Here is a 17,842-nt window from a genome sequence, read left to right as displayed (position 1 = left end):
TCTAGAGTTGCTCCATGGTGGACAGCATCAATGTTCCCACTGTCTGTTTTTTATTTTATCACTCCAGTTACACCCAACTCAAATTTCATTTTCAGAGGAACACTTTTTGTTTCTTTGCTGCATTTCATCTTTATCGGCCACTTCCCTCTTTCAGTTATCCACTTTGGCAATGTGTAATGTGGGTTTGTTACTGGGAAGCAAGGGAGCAGCAGGACATGCTTTCCAGTCTGCATGAACTGAAAAGCCAACGCGCATCTCCTACTTACACAGCAACTTCAGATGTGGGCGATGAAGTACAGCCAAATCTGTACTTCACCCGCACATAGGTAATGTGTCATGGTGGCTGCATCTGAATCCTGGGGGAGTAGTATTATTTAAGTGAAACGTATAACAGAAACCTGTGCGTATCAGAACTGGGCAAAGTGAGGACCACCTACACAGTATTCTCTAAGAGAACTCTGTTCCACAGCAATCAAGGACACTCACAAAAATATTCCATAATTCATAAGACTGAGAGACACTGGGCTGAGATCAAATCACCAGAAGGACTTCTCAGAGAATTCAACAAGTTTTAGGGCACTTTGGTTTTCATGATGGGGGATGTAGAGAGATAAACACTACACTCAGACCTCAGATCTTTCTGTCTTTTTTTCATGAAACACTTCCCGGGGCCAATATTCTCCAACTTGGGAAACTGCTTTAAAAGTTAACTTTCAGACATCAGCCGTGAAGAGTTTATTATAAACTTAATGTTTTTATAATTATAATTGTTACAGTTTTACAATTTTACAATTGGTGTAAATTACCAACAGATGAAATGCATTATAAAACTTAAATATAGAAAAACTAATTAGTGATAGCATTACTAAGCATTCAATGAATATCAGCAAAGCAAATGTTAATGGACTACTTAGGACCCAAAGAAATCTGTAACTGATCACACACTAAAACTTTCAAACTAACTTTTTAACCTCGAAAGGTTAAAAAGCTGATTGTGGCGGTACATGCCCATAACCCCAGCTACTCTGCAATTCTAGCAACTAAGGAGGCAGAGATTGGGAGGATCAAAGTTTGAGACCAGCTAGGCAAAAAGTTACAAGACCCCATTCTCAACAAATAAGCTAGCTACACGGGAAGTGTAGCTCAAGACCTCTCCAAAAAAATAAAAGCAAAAAGGGCTGGGCAGGGACTGGACAGACACTCAAGTGGTAGAGGGCCTGCCCAGCAAGCATAAGGTCCTAAGTTCAAACACCAGTACTACCTAAGGAGAACAAGGAGGAGGAGGAGGAGAAGAAACTTTTTAACAAAGATATTGTCTCAAATTACCCCTATTAAAATATAATTAACAAGTATTTAAAGGGAATTTTCTAGGCTGAAACCTAAAGACTGAGTATCTTGAGGACTAACAAGTTTATCAACATACAAGACCTAAATAAGAAGATGCACTGTATCTCTAAATCTGCCATCTGACTGAGTTCTGGGTAAAATTATCTAGGAGCCAAGACTATCTTTACCCACCAGGCAGAGCTTCTAGCCTAAGAACACATCAAAGCTAGTAACTAGCTCCACAAACACTCCTTTCAAAAATTCCAACCCTGTCTGTCATCTGCTTAAATGGTATTTGCCAAATGCCTTTTGTGTGGCTTGACTCTATTTCTGGTTAGGCCCTCCTATTGTCACCAATGTATCAGAATGATAAAGAAGGTAATTTAAGAAGTCTTCTTGTCTAATTCCCCACAGAAAAATCTCAAGTTTTGCTCTAGTTAAGAGAACAGAAAATTAGAAGTAGCAGTGGAGGCTGGTCAAAGCAGATTAAGCAGCAACTGGAAAAAAAGGGAATTTTAAGAAAGGACATGAAACACTTTCAATAAATGCCAATTGGTCTGAGGCTATTTAGTGCATAAATAGTCCAACAGCCATATGACACAGAAAATAACTAAGGTCTGTGATACTTGATCAATATGTAATATTCTATTAAGAAGAACTAATACATATGTTCAAAATCCTTCTAAGAGCCAGAGTAAATGCCTAGTATGGGCAAAGCCCTAAGTTTAATCCCCAGTCCTGGAGGGGAATAAAAAAATCCTCCTAAAAATATGTTTATTTCCTGAATAACTTTTCTGAGGCCACTCAGTTACTTCACAAGTAGAACCTTCAATTATTGAAGTAAACCATATCATTCCTCAAAGAAATTATAGTTCCTAGTTTTCTTCTATGCTAATTACTCTGTGAAATGTTAACACTTCACTGTAATGTTCCTATACTAAAAGTTACTTCCCACTTCCCACTATATGACAGTACAAGTAGTTTGAAAAATGGGATTGGAAAGGGAGAAGAAATGAAACAACAACAACAATTTTGAATTAAAATCACATTACATGGTATCTACAAGGCAGAAAGCTTTTCAAGGTCACAGGGAAGCACCTACTTTGAGAGCCATGTTCACAATACATTCTGCCAGAGAAAGATGTAAGTAAACAAAATCACATCGTTTATGTAGGTATTAATGACTATGACCAAAAATACGTTCTGAATGAAATCGCAGCTCTACATTCTACATCCATGTTACCCCCTCCAGTCCCCGCCCGCCCCCCCCACCCCCCGCCCCGTTTCTGGAGATCAAACCCTGGGCCTCTCTGAATGCTAGGCATTCTAACACTGTTACACCCCCAAACCTCCCCACAACTCTATTTTCAAATCCAATATCTCCACCTTTCTTCTAATTAATATTGATCTAGTGGTTTAGTTTGGAGCCATCTGGAAGCAGATCCTGTGAACCCAATCTGAGTATAAGCGTTCATATGGCAGGTAATCCTTAGAAGCACTAGGAAAGTGAAAAGGTGACACAGAGAAGGGGAACAAGCTTTAGAGCAGAACTTATATATGAACATTTGCTCTTTATGGACACCTGGAACACTCTGTAGAACGGTCCCCACTGAAGGGAAGAAGCAGCTAGTTACCTATCCACTGCTTCCCATCAGACAGTCTTTTCCGGGTATCTCAGTGGCATTACTGTTCCAGCATTTCCAGCCAGCTTCAAGTGCAAGCCAGAGAAAGCCCTCAGGCTAAGTCTCAGGTGCTTTCAGCAATAAATATTCCAGAAACAGAGAACCCAGGGAATGTTGATGGATCTCCTATGGAGCTTGCCATTTGTGTGAATCTCTGGTCCAGCCAAACATATAGGCACACACACTTAACTCATTCATTCTTTGCATATAGCTCCTCTCAATACCCTCAGTGCTGTTCCCCCTCCCTCTGGTATCCTCTCTGGGATAAACACTGCCCAAGAATACACAAAAAATAAGTATAATAAGTAAATTCATTACAGGTAAATGGTATAGACTGAGTATTTAAGCAATATTTAATACTTAATTCCTGAACAAAGATGAGAAACAAAATTGTTCAACTTGATGAGGAAATCCACAATTGATTTGAGTAGGAAGCAAAGAACTATCTCTGGACCTGGGGAATTCTCCACAAGGGAATAATCACCATTCCTAGCAACCTACCATATGTCAGTTCCAGAGATGTACATAAAAACAATGGGGTTTTTATTTGTTTGTTTGTTTGTTTGTTTGTTTTGCAGTACTGCGGCTTGAACTTAGGGCCTACACCTTGAGCCACTACCAGTCCTTTTTTAATGACAGTTTTTTTCAAGATAGGGTCTCACAGACTATTTGCCCAGGCTGGCTTTGAGCCACAATCCTCCTGATCGCTGCCACTTGAGTATCTAGAAATACAGGTGTGAGCAACCAGTGCCCAGCAAACAATGTTTTATTTGTTTTTAAATAATCTTATCCCAACACTGAGGCAGCCTCAGCTCTAGGCTGAGCTATGTAGGCTCAGTTACCATGAATCTGTTGTGAGACTGTATCATTATGTGGAAGATTGCAATGTGGAAAAAGTAGAGAAAGGGCAAAAGGGACTAAATACCAGAACAATCTTAAGAGGAGCTCCCCAGAACAAGCAGCACTTTAGAACTATTTAAAAATGAGAGGATCATGGTGATGACCAGGGAATGTCCAGAAAAGTTTTCCTTAGGAAGACAAGTATTATACTTAGGTGTGGGAAGTGGGTGGGGACAGAAGGTGTGAAGAAGGGTAAATTTGAGAGAAAGAAGGAAACTCAAAAAAGGTTAGGGCCCCAGCAGAAGATAAGTTCCACCAGGCACATGGCTCACACCTGTAATCCTAGCTACCTGAGAAGCTGAGATCAGTGAGACTCTCGGTTTGAGGTTGGCCCAGGCAAATAGTTCAAGAAACCCCATCTCTAAAATAACCAGAGCAAAATGGACTGGAGGGATGGCTCAAACAGTAGAGTACCTGCTTTGCAAGCGCAAAGACCTGAGTTCAAATCTCAGTCCTACCTCCCTGCCAAAAAAATGACTGTCTCAGGAAGAGACACCTAGAAGGTAATATATCCCATAGGAGAAGGTGAAGCATGGAAGAGAAATGCTAAGAGACAGACATGAAAGCCATAATATTGTACATGGATAATATACACACTTGACACACCTTCTTTCCTTTAATCAAGAAATAAACTTTGAGGGCTGGCAGAGTACATCAAGTGATAGGGCGCCTGCCTAGCAAGTGCAGGCCCTGGGTTCAATCCCCAGTACAAGGGAGGAAGAAAGAGGGAGGGATGACTTTGACAAGAACAGTTTCATACAGTTTATACACCAAGATTCCTTCAGAAAGTGAAGTATGTCTACAGTATAGCATACGTTGACAGATGAGGCTGGCAGTTCACAGAGAAAAGCCCATGAACCCACGAACCCAGTCTTTGAGGGAGAAAGCTCTGTGACATGAAGCCGTTGACAGAAACTGACCAGAAAGCCTCTGCTTCAAAGGATGGGAGGGGAAAAGTAAAAAAAGAGTAATGGAGATGAATTTGGTCAAAGTATACTACATGCATGTATAGAAATATAATGAAATCTCTTTAAACAATTAATATACTAGAAAATATAAGAGAAAATCAAAAGGATATTTTGTGTCCTATACATTGTCACTCACTGAACTGACTCAAAGAGTATGCTACTCAAACTGTTTCATTTTCTGACCTCTGCTCACTTGCTTTAAAATAGTCTGCAAGATTCCTGGGTAGTGAGGATATCTTCAGGACCTCCAAGCAGACTTCCAGGACCATTTTATTTTCCTTTTTATATAATATTAGAGAATCCGATAAAAATCAGAAGGCCCACATTGAACCATATTCCTGTTTCTCTGTGAGAGCAACCATTCATCTGATGATGGCTTCTACACATTAAAAACACCAAGTGAGGTGGGGTGGGGGCATGACTCAAGTGACAGGGCACCTGCCTACCAGGTGGGGAGGCCCTAAATTCAAACAATGGTCTACAATGTAGGTTTCACCCAGCATTTGCAATTTCATGATTTTATTGCACATGATGTCAAACTGTTAGGATTACTAACTGGTAAGTAGGAGCAATATTAGGTTTGGAATTCCTTTATTTTGTGCTCAAGGAAAATGACATTTCTAAATTATAAAGTAAGAGAAACACTTCACAGAACATTCTGAAAGTGTATTCCCCTTCCCAACAACAAAATATAAGTTGGATGTCATGGTATTTTTTCTAACATGGATTCTTTTTTTAGCATGAGTTTAAATAAGTACTGAAATGGACCCTCAGGCAAGGACTGTCAGTTGAAAAAGCTTCCTATCATTCTCCAAATTGAAAATGATTACAAGGAAAAGATCTTTTCCCTCTCCTTCCTTGCTTCCTTACATCCATCCAAAATAAATGCTACAAATTTTAGTATAATCGTTGGAATTTCCAGAAAAAGTCCACTCCCCTGCCCAACTGGGCAGATTATTAATCAGAATGAGACTGAAATATGAAATCACTAAAAATGTCTCCACTTTGTGATTACTTTTAGAAGTGACAATTTAAAAGCAGCCACCCAAGTCAGGTGCCATTCTCAAAACAGCAGTAATTTCCAGTGAGGCCTCAATTCTAACATAAATACAACTTACAGATCTAATAAAGAAAAATCTTAAATTTTCATGGTATATTTAAGCTAATTAAACTTGTATTTCAGTATCACTTGTATTTATGCTTCCTGTCTTCAATCAACAGTCCCTTTAGGCCTTAGCGCTGGCAGAGTGGTTCAAGTGGTAAAGCAGCTGCCTAGCCAAGTGTGAGGCCTTGAGTTCAAGCCCTAGTACAATCAAAAAAAAAAAGAAAAAGAAAAAAGAATGGAATTCTTTAACTATAACTGTGTAAGTCAATGCTCCTTCCATGGTACTACCATAGCTCCTTCTGAGTGACTTTCCCAGCCTGCCAGCCATTCTTGCATGGGTACACTTGTGCCCTCCAGACACCAAGAGGCTGGGCCAATCTAACTGTGCATTTAAGCAAACAGTGCGTCCTTCCAACAGCTCAGCAGACATTTCTCAGCCACTTGGGACATGTAATGGTTATTATGCACAGGTTTCTCCCCCAAAGTACATTTCTGTATAGTCCTTGTTTTTCTACCATTAGGTCAGGTTTTCCATGCAACTTACTGAATTTGAATTTCTATAGCATACCTCATAGATACGATTTTTTAGAATTAAATATTCAGAATAAACTATCTTTGATCCATTTTTTTAAAGTCCTTTTAGTCATATTTTAAAATGACTACACATAAAAATAATTTCAAAATGTACAGTGCTAAAAACTTGCTTTAAGAGTATCCAAATACTTACCAAGAATAAAGCTAAACATGTACACAAAAACATATATACTGCAGCACTGTTAAATAGCAAGGGGAAAAAAAAAGAGAAACCAGCTAAAGAACCTATCAACAAAGGCCCAGTTAAATTATGGTAAATCCACAAAATGGAGTTCTATGCAGCCATTAAAAAAAGGAGCTATATGTCCATGCTGGTATAAAAAGGCTTCCTAGCTGCCTAGGGTATTTCAATAAATGAAAGGCATAGAATCGGGTCTATAATAAGACTCGCCTCTCCCTCCTACCCTCCCTCCATCCCTCTCTCCCCCTTCCTTCCTTTTCTTACCTTTGGTTTTTTTGAGACAGAATCTCAGTATGTATGGCCCAGGCTGACCTCAAACTTAAGAGATGTCCTGCTTCACCTCTCAAGTACTGGGATTCACTGTATGCACCCCCACACCCAGCTCACATGATTCCTCTTGTGAGGGTATCCAGTACATATTAGAAGCTTCCCACTACTACTACCAGTACTACCTACTAGACACCAGAATCAACCACTGCTTCCTTTCACACAAATTAGGAAATGCTTCTGAAGGGGCTGGAAGAGCCACCATCAGTGGTAATGCACCTGCTTAACATGAACAAGACTCCAGGTTCAACCCAAAGAAAGACGAGGAGGGAAGAGAAGAAAGGAGGGAAGGGGAGGAAGATGAGGAGGGAGGGAGGCAAAGAAAGAGAGGAGAAGGGAGAAGCAAACCACTGGCGCATGGGAGTACGCATCTATAATCCTACCAATCAGAGAGCAGAAGCAAAGGAGAATCAAAAGTTGGAGCCCAGCCTGTCTCAAACTGTCTTGGGGGGTGGGGAAGGCAAAACCACCTCAATTTGCATGTGATATGAACTAACTCTTTCAGTAAAACAGCAAGATATAAAAGTACTATTTTTCAGAAAAGCAACAGTTTTCACATATACAACCAATAATATCAAACAAAAGGTAAAGAAAATCCCTTTTGCAATAGTAGTAAGATTTAAAACTTAGGAATAAACTTTAAAAGAAATGGGCAACATTTATAAAAAGAAAACTTTAAAAAACACGTGAAAGACACAAAGTAGATGTAAATAGAGATATCCCTGTTCTTGGAAAGAATGACTCAACACATTAAAATGTCAGTTCTCACCATTAATTTATAAATTTAATACTAATAAGCTTAATAAAATTAGGCAAGTTGATACTAATGTTTATATAGAGAAATAAATTTGCAACAGCCAGAAACAAAACACTGAAAACAAACAATTACAAGGACAAGACTGGTCTTTACCAGATTTAAAAGCATACTATAAAAGGTTCTGTAATTAAAACAGCGTGGTGATAGTACATGAATGGACAAACAGACCAGTGGAATAGAACAGAAAGTACAGAAACAGAAAACAGACCCACTAAATATATATGGAATTTTCAGCATATGATAGATACTTGGGGGAGCATTTCAAATCACTGGGATGGACTTTTTAACAAACAGTGCAGGGACAACTGGGTAGTCACACACAAAAAAATTAAATTATATTCCTATTTCATATAGTTCACAAGAAGAAAATCAAATGGATGAGGAATGCAAACTTAAAAAATGAAACATATAATTATTAAAAGAAAACATGTAAAATCCTCTTTAATGTTGGAACAGAGAAAGGATTATGACTCAAAATTCAGAGCCAACTAAAACAACAGGCTGGCAAATACGGCTACATAACATTTGAGAGGGGTGCTGTCAATGTGTTTTGGGGTTTTGTTATTTTGTTTTTGTTTTGCTTTGTATTTTTGAAACGGTCTCAGTGCATGTCCCTGACTGGTCTGGAACTCTCTTTTATACAGGCTAGTCTCAAATGTTCAGCCCTCCTACCTCTGTCTCCCAAATACTGAGATTTCAGGCCAGCTCAAAACAGGTGCTGGTGGTTCACGCCTGTAATCCTAGCTATTTGGGAGGCTAAGACCAGGAAGATCAAGGTTCCAGACCAGTCTAGGCAAAAAGTTCAGTATCATGACCCATACCTCTCATCCCAGCTATGGTGGGAAGCCTAAAATAAGAGCTGGCCTGGGCAAAAAGCAAGATCCTATCTCAAAAATAACCAGAGAAAAAAGAGCTGGAGGTGTGATGTAGAGCACTTGCCCCGCAAGCCCTGCATTCAAATCCAGGTACCCCACCCCCCACACAGAAAAAAGGGAGGGTGGGGTTGGGGGGACTTGCGGGGGGTGCACAAAAGTCACCATAAACAGAACCAAAAGGCAAATAAAATTGGGAGAAAATACTCATAACATACCACAAAGGGCTAATACCCCTAATATGTGAGAACATCTTTAAAACTAAGGGGCAGAGACCAGGCGTAATCCCAACTCTTAGGAGGTTGAAGCAGTAGTCCAAGGCCAACCTGGGCTACATACTGAGTTTGAGGCTAGCCTGAACTACATAGCATGAGTGATCTTGTCTCAAAAATAAATAAATAAAACTTAAGGGACAAAGGGCCAAAAATCTGACAGAATCAGAAATATAGGCAGATGATTCTCAAAGAAAGGCATGGAACACGAAAATTGTTCAAACTTATTTATAACTAGAAAAATGGAAATTAAAACATGGATACCATTTTTCACCTATCAAATTGGCAAACATTAAAAACATGGCCACACATGCTGATGGCAAGGATATGGTGAAAGAGATATTCTCCCTGAAATTCTAGCATTCTGGAGGCAGAGGCAGGAAAGAGGAGGAGGAGCACAAACAAGTTCCAAGCCAACCTGGGCTACATAGTAAGACTCTGTCTCAAAAAAAAAAAAGGCAGTCTTACACACTTTGGCAAGGTGGTACAACCTTCTGGAAGGAAATCTAGTAATCCTAATAAAACAAAATATGCTTTTTGTGTGTGTGTGGTACTGGGGTTTGAACTCAGGACCTACACCTTGAACCACTCCACCAGCCCTTGTTTGGGATGGGTTTTTTCAAGATAGGGCCTTGCTCCTATCTCTGTCTCCTGAGTAGCTAGGATTATAGGTATTAGCCAACAACACCCAGCATGCATTTATTTTTTGAGGAAGCAGTCCCACTGTTGGCAATCTAAGATATACCTCAAACAATATAAAAAGACATACATGCACAATGTTACTCATTGCAGCATTTTTGTAATTGCAAAATACTATAAACAACTTAAATGCTCATATGCAAGATAGTGGTTAAATAAGACACAGCAGATCTATGCAAAGGCATACTATACAGAGATAAAGAAACATAAAGAAGACTTCTACAACCTAACATGGAGTGATTTCCAGTGTATACCGCTCTGAAAAAAAAAGCAAAAGTGCAAAGGAGCATGTCTAGTATGTGAGAGACCCTGGGTTCAGTTTCCAGCATCAAACACACACACACACACACACACACACACACACACACACACACACACACGATAAACCAGAAACTAAAGAGAGACTGATCACTTACAGGGGGTGAATGGGAAATGGGCAGAGAGAAGAGGGGAATGAAAGTCATAGGAGGGATGAAGGAGTGACATCTGAATATACTTTTCATATAAATCTGACTCCCTAGAACCATAATAATGTTTTACATACTTAAAAAATAAACCAATAATTAAATGCAACCAGGATGTGGGAGGAATTCAAACTGCAATATGAATAAATAAATGGCATATATTAAAGTAGAAAGGAAAAGAATTAACCCAAGTAACATTGCTAAAGAGTTATTTTGACAAAAGTTAAAGACAAAAAGAATTATATGCAACAATGTATTCTACCTAGCAAACCTGTTTCTCACAAGAGGATGGGTCAGTAATTCTATGACTACTTTATGAATTCCCTAGCATTCAACAAATAAGTATGTTGCAGATAATAAGAGGGGAGTTTCTTACTATTGGTGAAAAGTTAGCATTAGGAAAGAAGGAAGGCTACAATGAACACTGTGTTATTGGTCTACAATCAAAGAAAGCACTAGGAAATTTACAGTTTTACTATATGCTGATAAAAAGGTACAGAAACATACAGTATGGGTGATTAGTGTATTTCCCAACTCTGTTCACTAAGACAACCTATAAACAATGGCCCATCTAGGACCAGAAAGACCTTGATTTCTAAACACTATTCTCCAATGAAAAAGAACCAGGGCTCACACAAATATAAAGTCATACAAATGTATATGGGGAAAATGTAATCTTTTTATTACTAGAAAACTTAAGAAAATGATCACAAGAATAATAAAATGTAACTTCCAAAAAGAACCAAAACCTTGGTAGTAGCAGTTGTGAGATCAGCTGTTTGAAAACTGTATAAATTATCCTGGAGTTTAAATTGCTTGAATCAACCAAAGCTCATGTTATAATCAAATTCCTCTACACCTGTTCTAGTCATATTCTCAACTTCCCACTTAAAATGTTCAAAAATAAATGATCAGAAAACTTGGTTGATCAGAAAACTCAATTTCATACTAAGAACACAGGATATGATGGCAATAAGCAGAAATCAACCCCAAACTAATAACTAAGACGGGAAAAAAAAAAAAAAGATATGAGAGCTCTATGTCCCTACAATAAGCTGTCATATCAAGAAAAAAAAAAAAAAAAAAAGAACTCATGCTAGGTGCCAAGTGGCACATGTCTGTAATCCTAGCTAATTGGGAGGCTAAGATTGGGAGGACTGAGGTTGAAGGCCAGCCCAAGCAAATAGGTCAAGAGACTCACCCACCTCCAAAATAACCAAAGCAAAATGGATGGGAGGTGTGGCTCAAGTGGTACAGTACCTGCTATGCAAGTGTGAAGTCTTGAGTTCAAACCCCAGTTCCACAAATAAATAAATAAACCTTCTATCTGCATGAACTAAGCTCTCCATTCTAAATCATTTGTTTTATTCTAAGGAAGTAAGTACAGATACCTATAATAATTTGTTTAAAAAGATCTCAATTGTGGGGGGGGGGTGTAGCCCAATGTAGACACATGTGAGTAAATGTGAAAATGATAAAATAAAAAGATATCAATTATATGATCATTAATAAATGTAACAAAGAGTAGAAAACAAAGTAAATAACAAAAGAAGATTTTCAAATGTATTGTACTTTTGTGGAACTAAACATTATTAAGCCTCTAAAAATGTTTTCAACAAACATTTAAAACATGGGGAAAATACACATTACTGGGAAAAGTTAGGTAACAGAATAGATAAAATTAATTCCAATTTTGTTTTTATAAAGGGATATATTGGGCTGACAGGGTAGGTAGCTCAGGTGGCAGAGTGCCTGCCTAGCAAGCACAAAGCCCTGAGGTTCAAACCCCAGTACCACCACCACCAACAACAACAAAAAAGATACATACAGACATGCCTCAAATGTTAAAAGAGCAGTCGTCTATGGGAGACATGGATACTTTCATATTATTTTACTTTCCAGTTTTTCTGCAATATGTTACATTTATTAAAAGATTAATAAAAGTTTAATTCTAATAGGGACACAACTGGCACTCTATGACAATTTAGTAAGGACAATGATTCAGTTTTTCATCAGCCTGGAGATGAGAGGGTGGGGTGTTATCAGGAAAGACCTCCACTGTCTTACTTCCACCAGGACTCAAGAACTCCATCTCTGGGATGGAAGAAATCTTCCCAGGAAAATCCTGTTAATTCTTCAGCTCCCTACCCCTAGGGTATCAGTTACACATTGAACCCTGCCTAGTAAATATTCTTTCTTCCTCTTTCTTGCAAAAAGGCTTAGGCAACTGAAGGATGGGAATTCCTGAACACCAAGGATGCAGCCAAAATTTAATAACCTTGAACCTGGAAGAAACTATTCTATTCACGCTGAGGCCTAGCTGTTATCAGAGAAGGGCCTTCCCAGTCAGGAGAAATTAGGACATCTTTTCAGATTTCCAGATATCAGACATTCCAGGCAGAGAAAACCAAAATTTATACCAAGATTCACTGACTCCCCAAAATCTAAAATATTCTTTTACTTGAAGAAAGAAAATTATTAAGAGATTAGCCAGGACCAGGGATGTAATTCAGTAGTAGAGTGCCTGCCTAGCATGTGTAAGGCCCTAGGTTCCATCCCCAGCAACACCACCAAAAGAAATTAGCCAGGAAACGGCAATTCTTTGTGTCAAACTTCTACTCCCGCTCTTCCTCTGCAGATGCATCGTTTTTTGGAAAGCAAAGTACACCTGAGGGTGGGGATGAAAGATGTACCTCTGTCAAGGACCAATCCTCATAGAAACAAATGATTATCTGCCAATCGTTAGTAGTAAATAAGTTTGCTGTGTTCAAAAAAATCAGACATGTCATTATACAACAGTAAATACTGATCTCACGAAAAATACAGACATTCTAAATTACCAACACTTCATTCAGAATTAAACTTACTAAAAAACACCAATTTTGTAGGCAGGGCAACCAAACTTTCCAAGTTTTGACATCAGAACCCAACCACATTAAAGTCTCAAAGATTTATGGTCAAAAAGACCCTGGGCTCAAAAATGCAATTTTAGAGTCACTTCCACAGATAAGAAGTTATACATATTTGTGACAAAGCAAAGAGAGGATACTTGTTTTGGTCTTTCTGCCTCCTTCATGAACATATACCCTCCTTTATTTCCTCTTCAATATCTCCTGCTTACAAATTTGTACTCAAATATATAACAAAATTCTTCAGAAAATGCCTGAGGCTTTTCAAGTGTCTAGTATAAATTCTAGTCTAAAATTTACTAACCTATCAAAATCTCTACATTGCACAATGGGGCAGATTTCTTACACAATTTAAAACGTCTCAACTTTATATAACAGTTCTTTAAAGACATTTACATAATCTATACTTGATTCCATACAGAACTTAAATTTTTGGATAATCTGCTCAGACTATATTATAGGAACAAAGGCTATAGAAATAGGATTAGAAAATTTATTATTTTCCCTCTTATAGATAATTAAGACACAGGAAAACATCAGTTTAGAGCAGTAAGAAAGATCTCTGGATTAACTTATTTTTAATTGTAAGTAGCAAGGTTGCAGTATTTCTCCACCATTTGTCAGATTGCTCAAGATTAGCTATATACACAACAAGACGCTGCCCTTCCTTTAAAGTGATACGTTTTTGTGTCGTTTCCTGATGTCAGAATCGGCAAACCTGAAAACTGATTAAGTAAAACTAACTGTACTTGAAAATTAAGTAAAACTATACCTAGCCCACAACACTGAAAAGAACCCTATAATTTAAATGGTTTTCACTCCTCGGACCAGTAGAGGGAGACTGAGACATCTGGCCTGGTGGTGCAGTGTTTCTGTAAAATTGGGGAAAGGGGAGGGGGGGCGGAGGCTGTATTTAAATGTCCTGCTGTCAATCAAAGGACACTTCCTACAATCACAGTCCCCATATCAGCTATTACTCGCGAGCGTGCTCTCGCCAAGATGCAACACCCACCGGTGCCCGGGAAACCTGCTTCACTAAAGGTGACCGCAGGGTTTGCCACAACATCCAAATAAGGACTTTGGGAGCCCAGCCCCAACTAGTTTCTTTGTTTAAATGCCTGCGAATCCCTCCCACGCCGGAGTCAAGAGGCTGTGGCGCCGCCCTTTATTAGCCTCACACTTTGATTACAAAACACACGAGTCGGCGGCCTGGCTGCGGAGGCGACCCGAGCTCTCACAAACGTCAAACCCGAGGCGCGGTGACGGCGACATCACAGGGCAACGTCCGCCGCCGCCGCACCGCCCCAAAGTTGGCTGGCCACGGCGCCCGGGCCACCGCCGCGGGCCGTCCCGGTGTCGCCGGCCCTCGGGCGCCGGCGACCGCACTCTTTGTAAAGTTTGAGCCGCGGCGCGAGGGCGACGCGGGGGGTCGGAGCGCTGTCCCCCCACCACCCCGGGCCCCGCCGCCCACTCCCTCAGCCGCACCCCCCCCCGCCCCGGCGGCAGGCAAGGGGGTGTGTTGCGGGGTGGGCCAGCGGCGAGCCAACCTGCGCCGGCCGGGCCGGGCCCGCCGCCCCGCACCTCGCGAGCCCCGATAGCGCCTCATCTGTTGCTCTGTTTACTCGCCGAGCCCCGCCGCGCCGCCCCCCGTCCCGCCGGCCGAGGAAGTTTGATAAAGACGGGAAGGGGGCGCGACGGGACCCGCGGCGGGGCGACGCGCGGTCGCCCGGAAGCCAGGCAGAAGCGGCAGCCGGCCGGCAGGCGCGGGGCGGCCGGCGACTCGGGCCGGAGTCCCCGAGCGCGGAGGGCGGCGCGGCGGCGGTGGCGGTGGCGGTGGCGGCCCGGGCGGTGATGAGCGAGGGGTTGCGGGCCCTGCCTGCGCTCCGCCGCCAACCCCGCCGCGCCGCCCGCCGCGTCCGCTCGCCCCGGCTCCCCCTGCCAACTTCTCCGCCCGCCCCTTTGTTCCTGTTTGTTGTGGCGACTCTTCGCCCGGGCCCGGCGAGCCCACCCGTTCCCCTCAGCAGCCGGCCCGGGAACCGGGGACCCCCGCGCGCCCCTCCGCCTGGCTCGGGGGGGAGGGGGGGCTCGGCAGTCGGGCCCCCGGGCGCGGCGCGGCGGCCGGGCCGGAGGGAGGCGCGGGCAGCCGGCTGGCAGCAACGGCGGCTGGTCGGTGGCCGGCGACGACGGCGGCGGGGCTGAGGGGGTTTATTTACCTGCCGTGGAACCAGTCCTTGCAGATATCGCACTCGATCATGAAGCGGTTCACGTCGTACGGCTGCCGGCACACACAGTACACGGGCGGAGGCGGCGGGGGAGCCGAGGCCCGGCCCGGAGCCGCCACCGACACGGCTGCCGCGGCGGCTCCAGCTGCTGCTCCCGCGGCCACCGCCGCCGCCGCTCCGGCCATCTTTAAAAAACACACACACACGCTCGCTCGCTCGCTGCTCCGCTCGCCGACTGGAGCGAGCGCAGCCGCCAGCCAGCCAGCGCCGCCTCCTGCAGCAGCCGGAGCAGCAGCCGCGGCGGTGGTGGCGGCGGCGGCGGCGGCGGCGGCGGCGGCGGTGGCGGCGGCGCCTCAGTGCGCGCACGCGCGCGCGCGAGGCCGCGGCGGCGGGGTGGGGGCGGCGCGCGCGCCCCGCGCGAGGCCCGGCCGGCTGTTTCCGGCGCTCGGCGCGCGGGGCCGTGCGTCTCGCGCACGTCGTCCCTGCCGCGGCGCGCGCTCCCGGCTCCCTCCGCGGCGGTGGGGCGGGGGAGGCGGAGGCGCCGTGGGGACACGCGCGCGCCGGCGCCGGGCGCGCGGCTCCAGACGGAGGAGGACGGCGGGAGCGTGCGAGAAGCCGGCGTCGCTCTTTCCGAGTGAGAGCCGAGGCCCGGGGAAGTTCCTGCCGAGTGAGAAAGGGCAGATGTTGCGCCTGAGTTCGGAAGCGAGAAAGTTTCAGCCCGAACCGTAGCCTCGCGATTCGGGGAAATCAATGAGGACGGGAGATGCCACCCTGCGTCCTGAGTGGGTCCCAGCCGAGGTGACACGCCGAGAAGTCGTGCCCTTCTGAGGTGGAGGAATGCCCTATGGAATCCACTCCAACTTCGGAAGCTGTCGCACCCGAATTCCCAGCCAGCGGCTAGGAAAAGAGAGTTGCTGCGTTAGGTGGAAGAGGGTGTCTCCGAGAGGAATTCATTAATCTCTGTCGCCGGGGGGGACCAACCTTGAAATGGAGTTGGTGGAATCGTGTTTGTAAATAACATGACTTAACTACGAATGCTTCCGATTCCCTAGCTGGGAAGATGGGGAGAAAATGACAAATGACTTTCTCCTGGGAAGAGGGATACCGGAAAAAAAAAAAAAAAAAGTAGCTCGTGCAGTCTTTGGGATAGCACAGGCCATCACTGAATACTTTTGAATGAAATTGAAAGCCAATTGTAAGCTGATAAGCTGAAGAATAAAGACAGCTAACAAATAGTGACTAGAAGATAGCTGAGAACTGGAAAAAATGCGAAAGGTTATTGAATGGACGATTTGTAGCAGGCTTTTACATCAGTAGGGAAAGCCCCGGGTGATTTTTGGTAGGGAAGTCAGGAGGTTGTCATCTTACTGCCCTCAGTCAGAGAATCGCTGTTCTATGCTAACTTTTTAACAGTCGACAAAAGAAAGTAACTTGCCTAAAGTTTCACAGGTAGCACTGCAACTATTTAAGTTTCTTGATTCTGTATCTAGTCCTTTTTACCTCATATGGTACAAGAAAAGAAAAACCTGGAAACATAGTTGATCACACACTGAATTTGAAGCATAGTTCTGCTGGAGAAGAGTTACTGTAACTTTGGCATATGTTAGAGGTATCATGGATTGGTAGAAGGAAAAGAGCACGCATGCAGAGCCTACTTTCTATGTATAGGCCGGGCAACCTCTCCAACTCATGCAGTTTCTTTTGAACTGGATCCCTGAAGATCTGTTAAAAAAAATTTTTGGTTAATAACACCTGCCTTAGTTCCTCGCTGAGGTTTTATAAAAAGCAAGACAAAGCCAGTGGCTCACACCTGTAATCCTACTTGGAAGGCTGAGATCCAGAGATGGTAGTTTGAGACCAGCCTAGGCAAACAGTCCACATGACCCACACCCCAAATCTCCAAAATAATCAGAGCAAAATGGGTGGGAGGTGTGGTTCAAGCAGTAGAGGACCTGCTTTGCAAACGTGAAGCCCTGAGTTCAAACCTCAGTTCTACCAAAACAAAAAGCAAGAGAGAATGCATTTTAACATGTATTTTGCAGAGGGTTAGTGTTGTCAGGACGGTACCGTCTGAAGGGGAGACACCGAAGCTGTCATACGGGCAGCAGGCTACAGTGTGGTGTTCTCAGGGCCACCTCGCTTTGGGATGGCAACATGGGAGCTGGGATGAAGAGTGTGGCAGTGAGAGACTGGTTATCTACAGAAGATTGATCAAATAAGGAACCATATTATGGAATGGGAGCCCAACTTCTCACAGCTGAAGAGGGGAGTTACAAATATGGAAAAAGAAAATTAGAAGACTTTTTTAATGATGGACTTGTAATGGATCTGTTTGTAGAAATAGATAGAGGTGCATATTCTGTCCCTTACCAGGATCGGGAGTAGTGAATCCACAAAGCAGGATACAGCTAGCCTAGATCTTGGCTCCTGGATACTATTCTCCACTTCACTTTTTTTCTTGGCAAAATAGAGGAGTACAGGGCTGCAGAAGAGAAAGTTTATGA

The 17,842-nt window shown here is 43.2% G+C and overlaps 1 protein-coding gene across 1 annotated transcript in view; it reads right to left on the bottom strand.

Annotated features, from left to right (window-relative positions):
- Kdm7a (lysine demethylase 7A) overlaps positions 1 to 15,656 on the bottom strand; it is a 75,884-nt gene extending 60,228 nt beyond the window's left edge. Inside the window, exon 1 of the mRNA XM_020162323.2 lies at positions 15,330 to 15,656. Within this exon, the coding sequence (XP_020017912.2) occupies positions 15,330 to 15,523 (194 nt within the window). The 5' untranslated portion in view covers positions 15,524 to 15,656. The remainder of the gene's footprint in view (positions 1 to 15,329) is intronic.
- Between the last annotated feature and the right edge of the window lie 2,186 nt (positions 15,657 to 17,842).

The sequence above is a fragment of the Castor canadensis genome, chromosome 2, assembly GCF_047511655.1.
Source record: "Castor canadensis chromosome 2, mCasCan1.hap1v2, whole genome shotgun sequence".
Classification (NCBI taxonomy): domain Eukaryota; kingdom Metazoa; phylum Chordata; class Mammalia; order Rodentia; family Castoridae; genus Castor; species Castor canadensis.
This window is presented reverse-complemented; position numbering and strand designations above follow the sequence as displayed.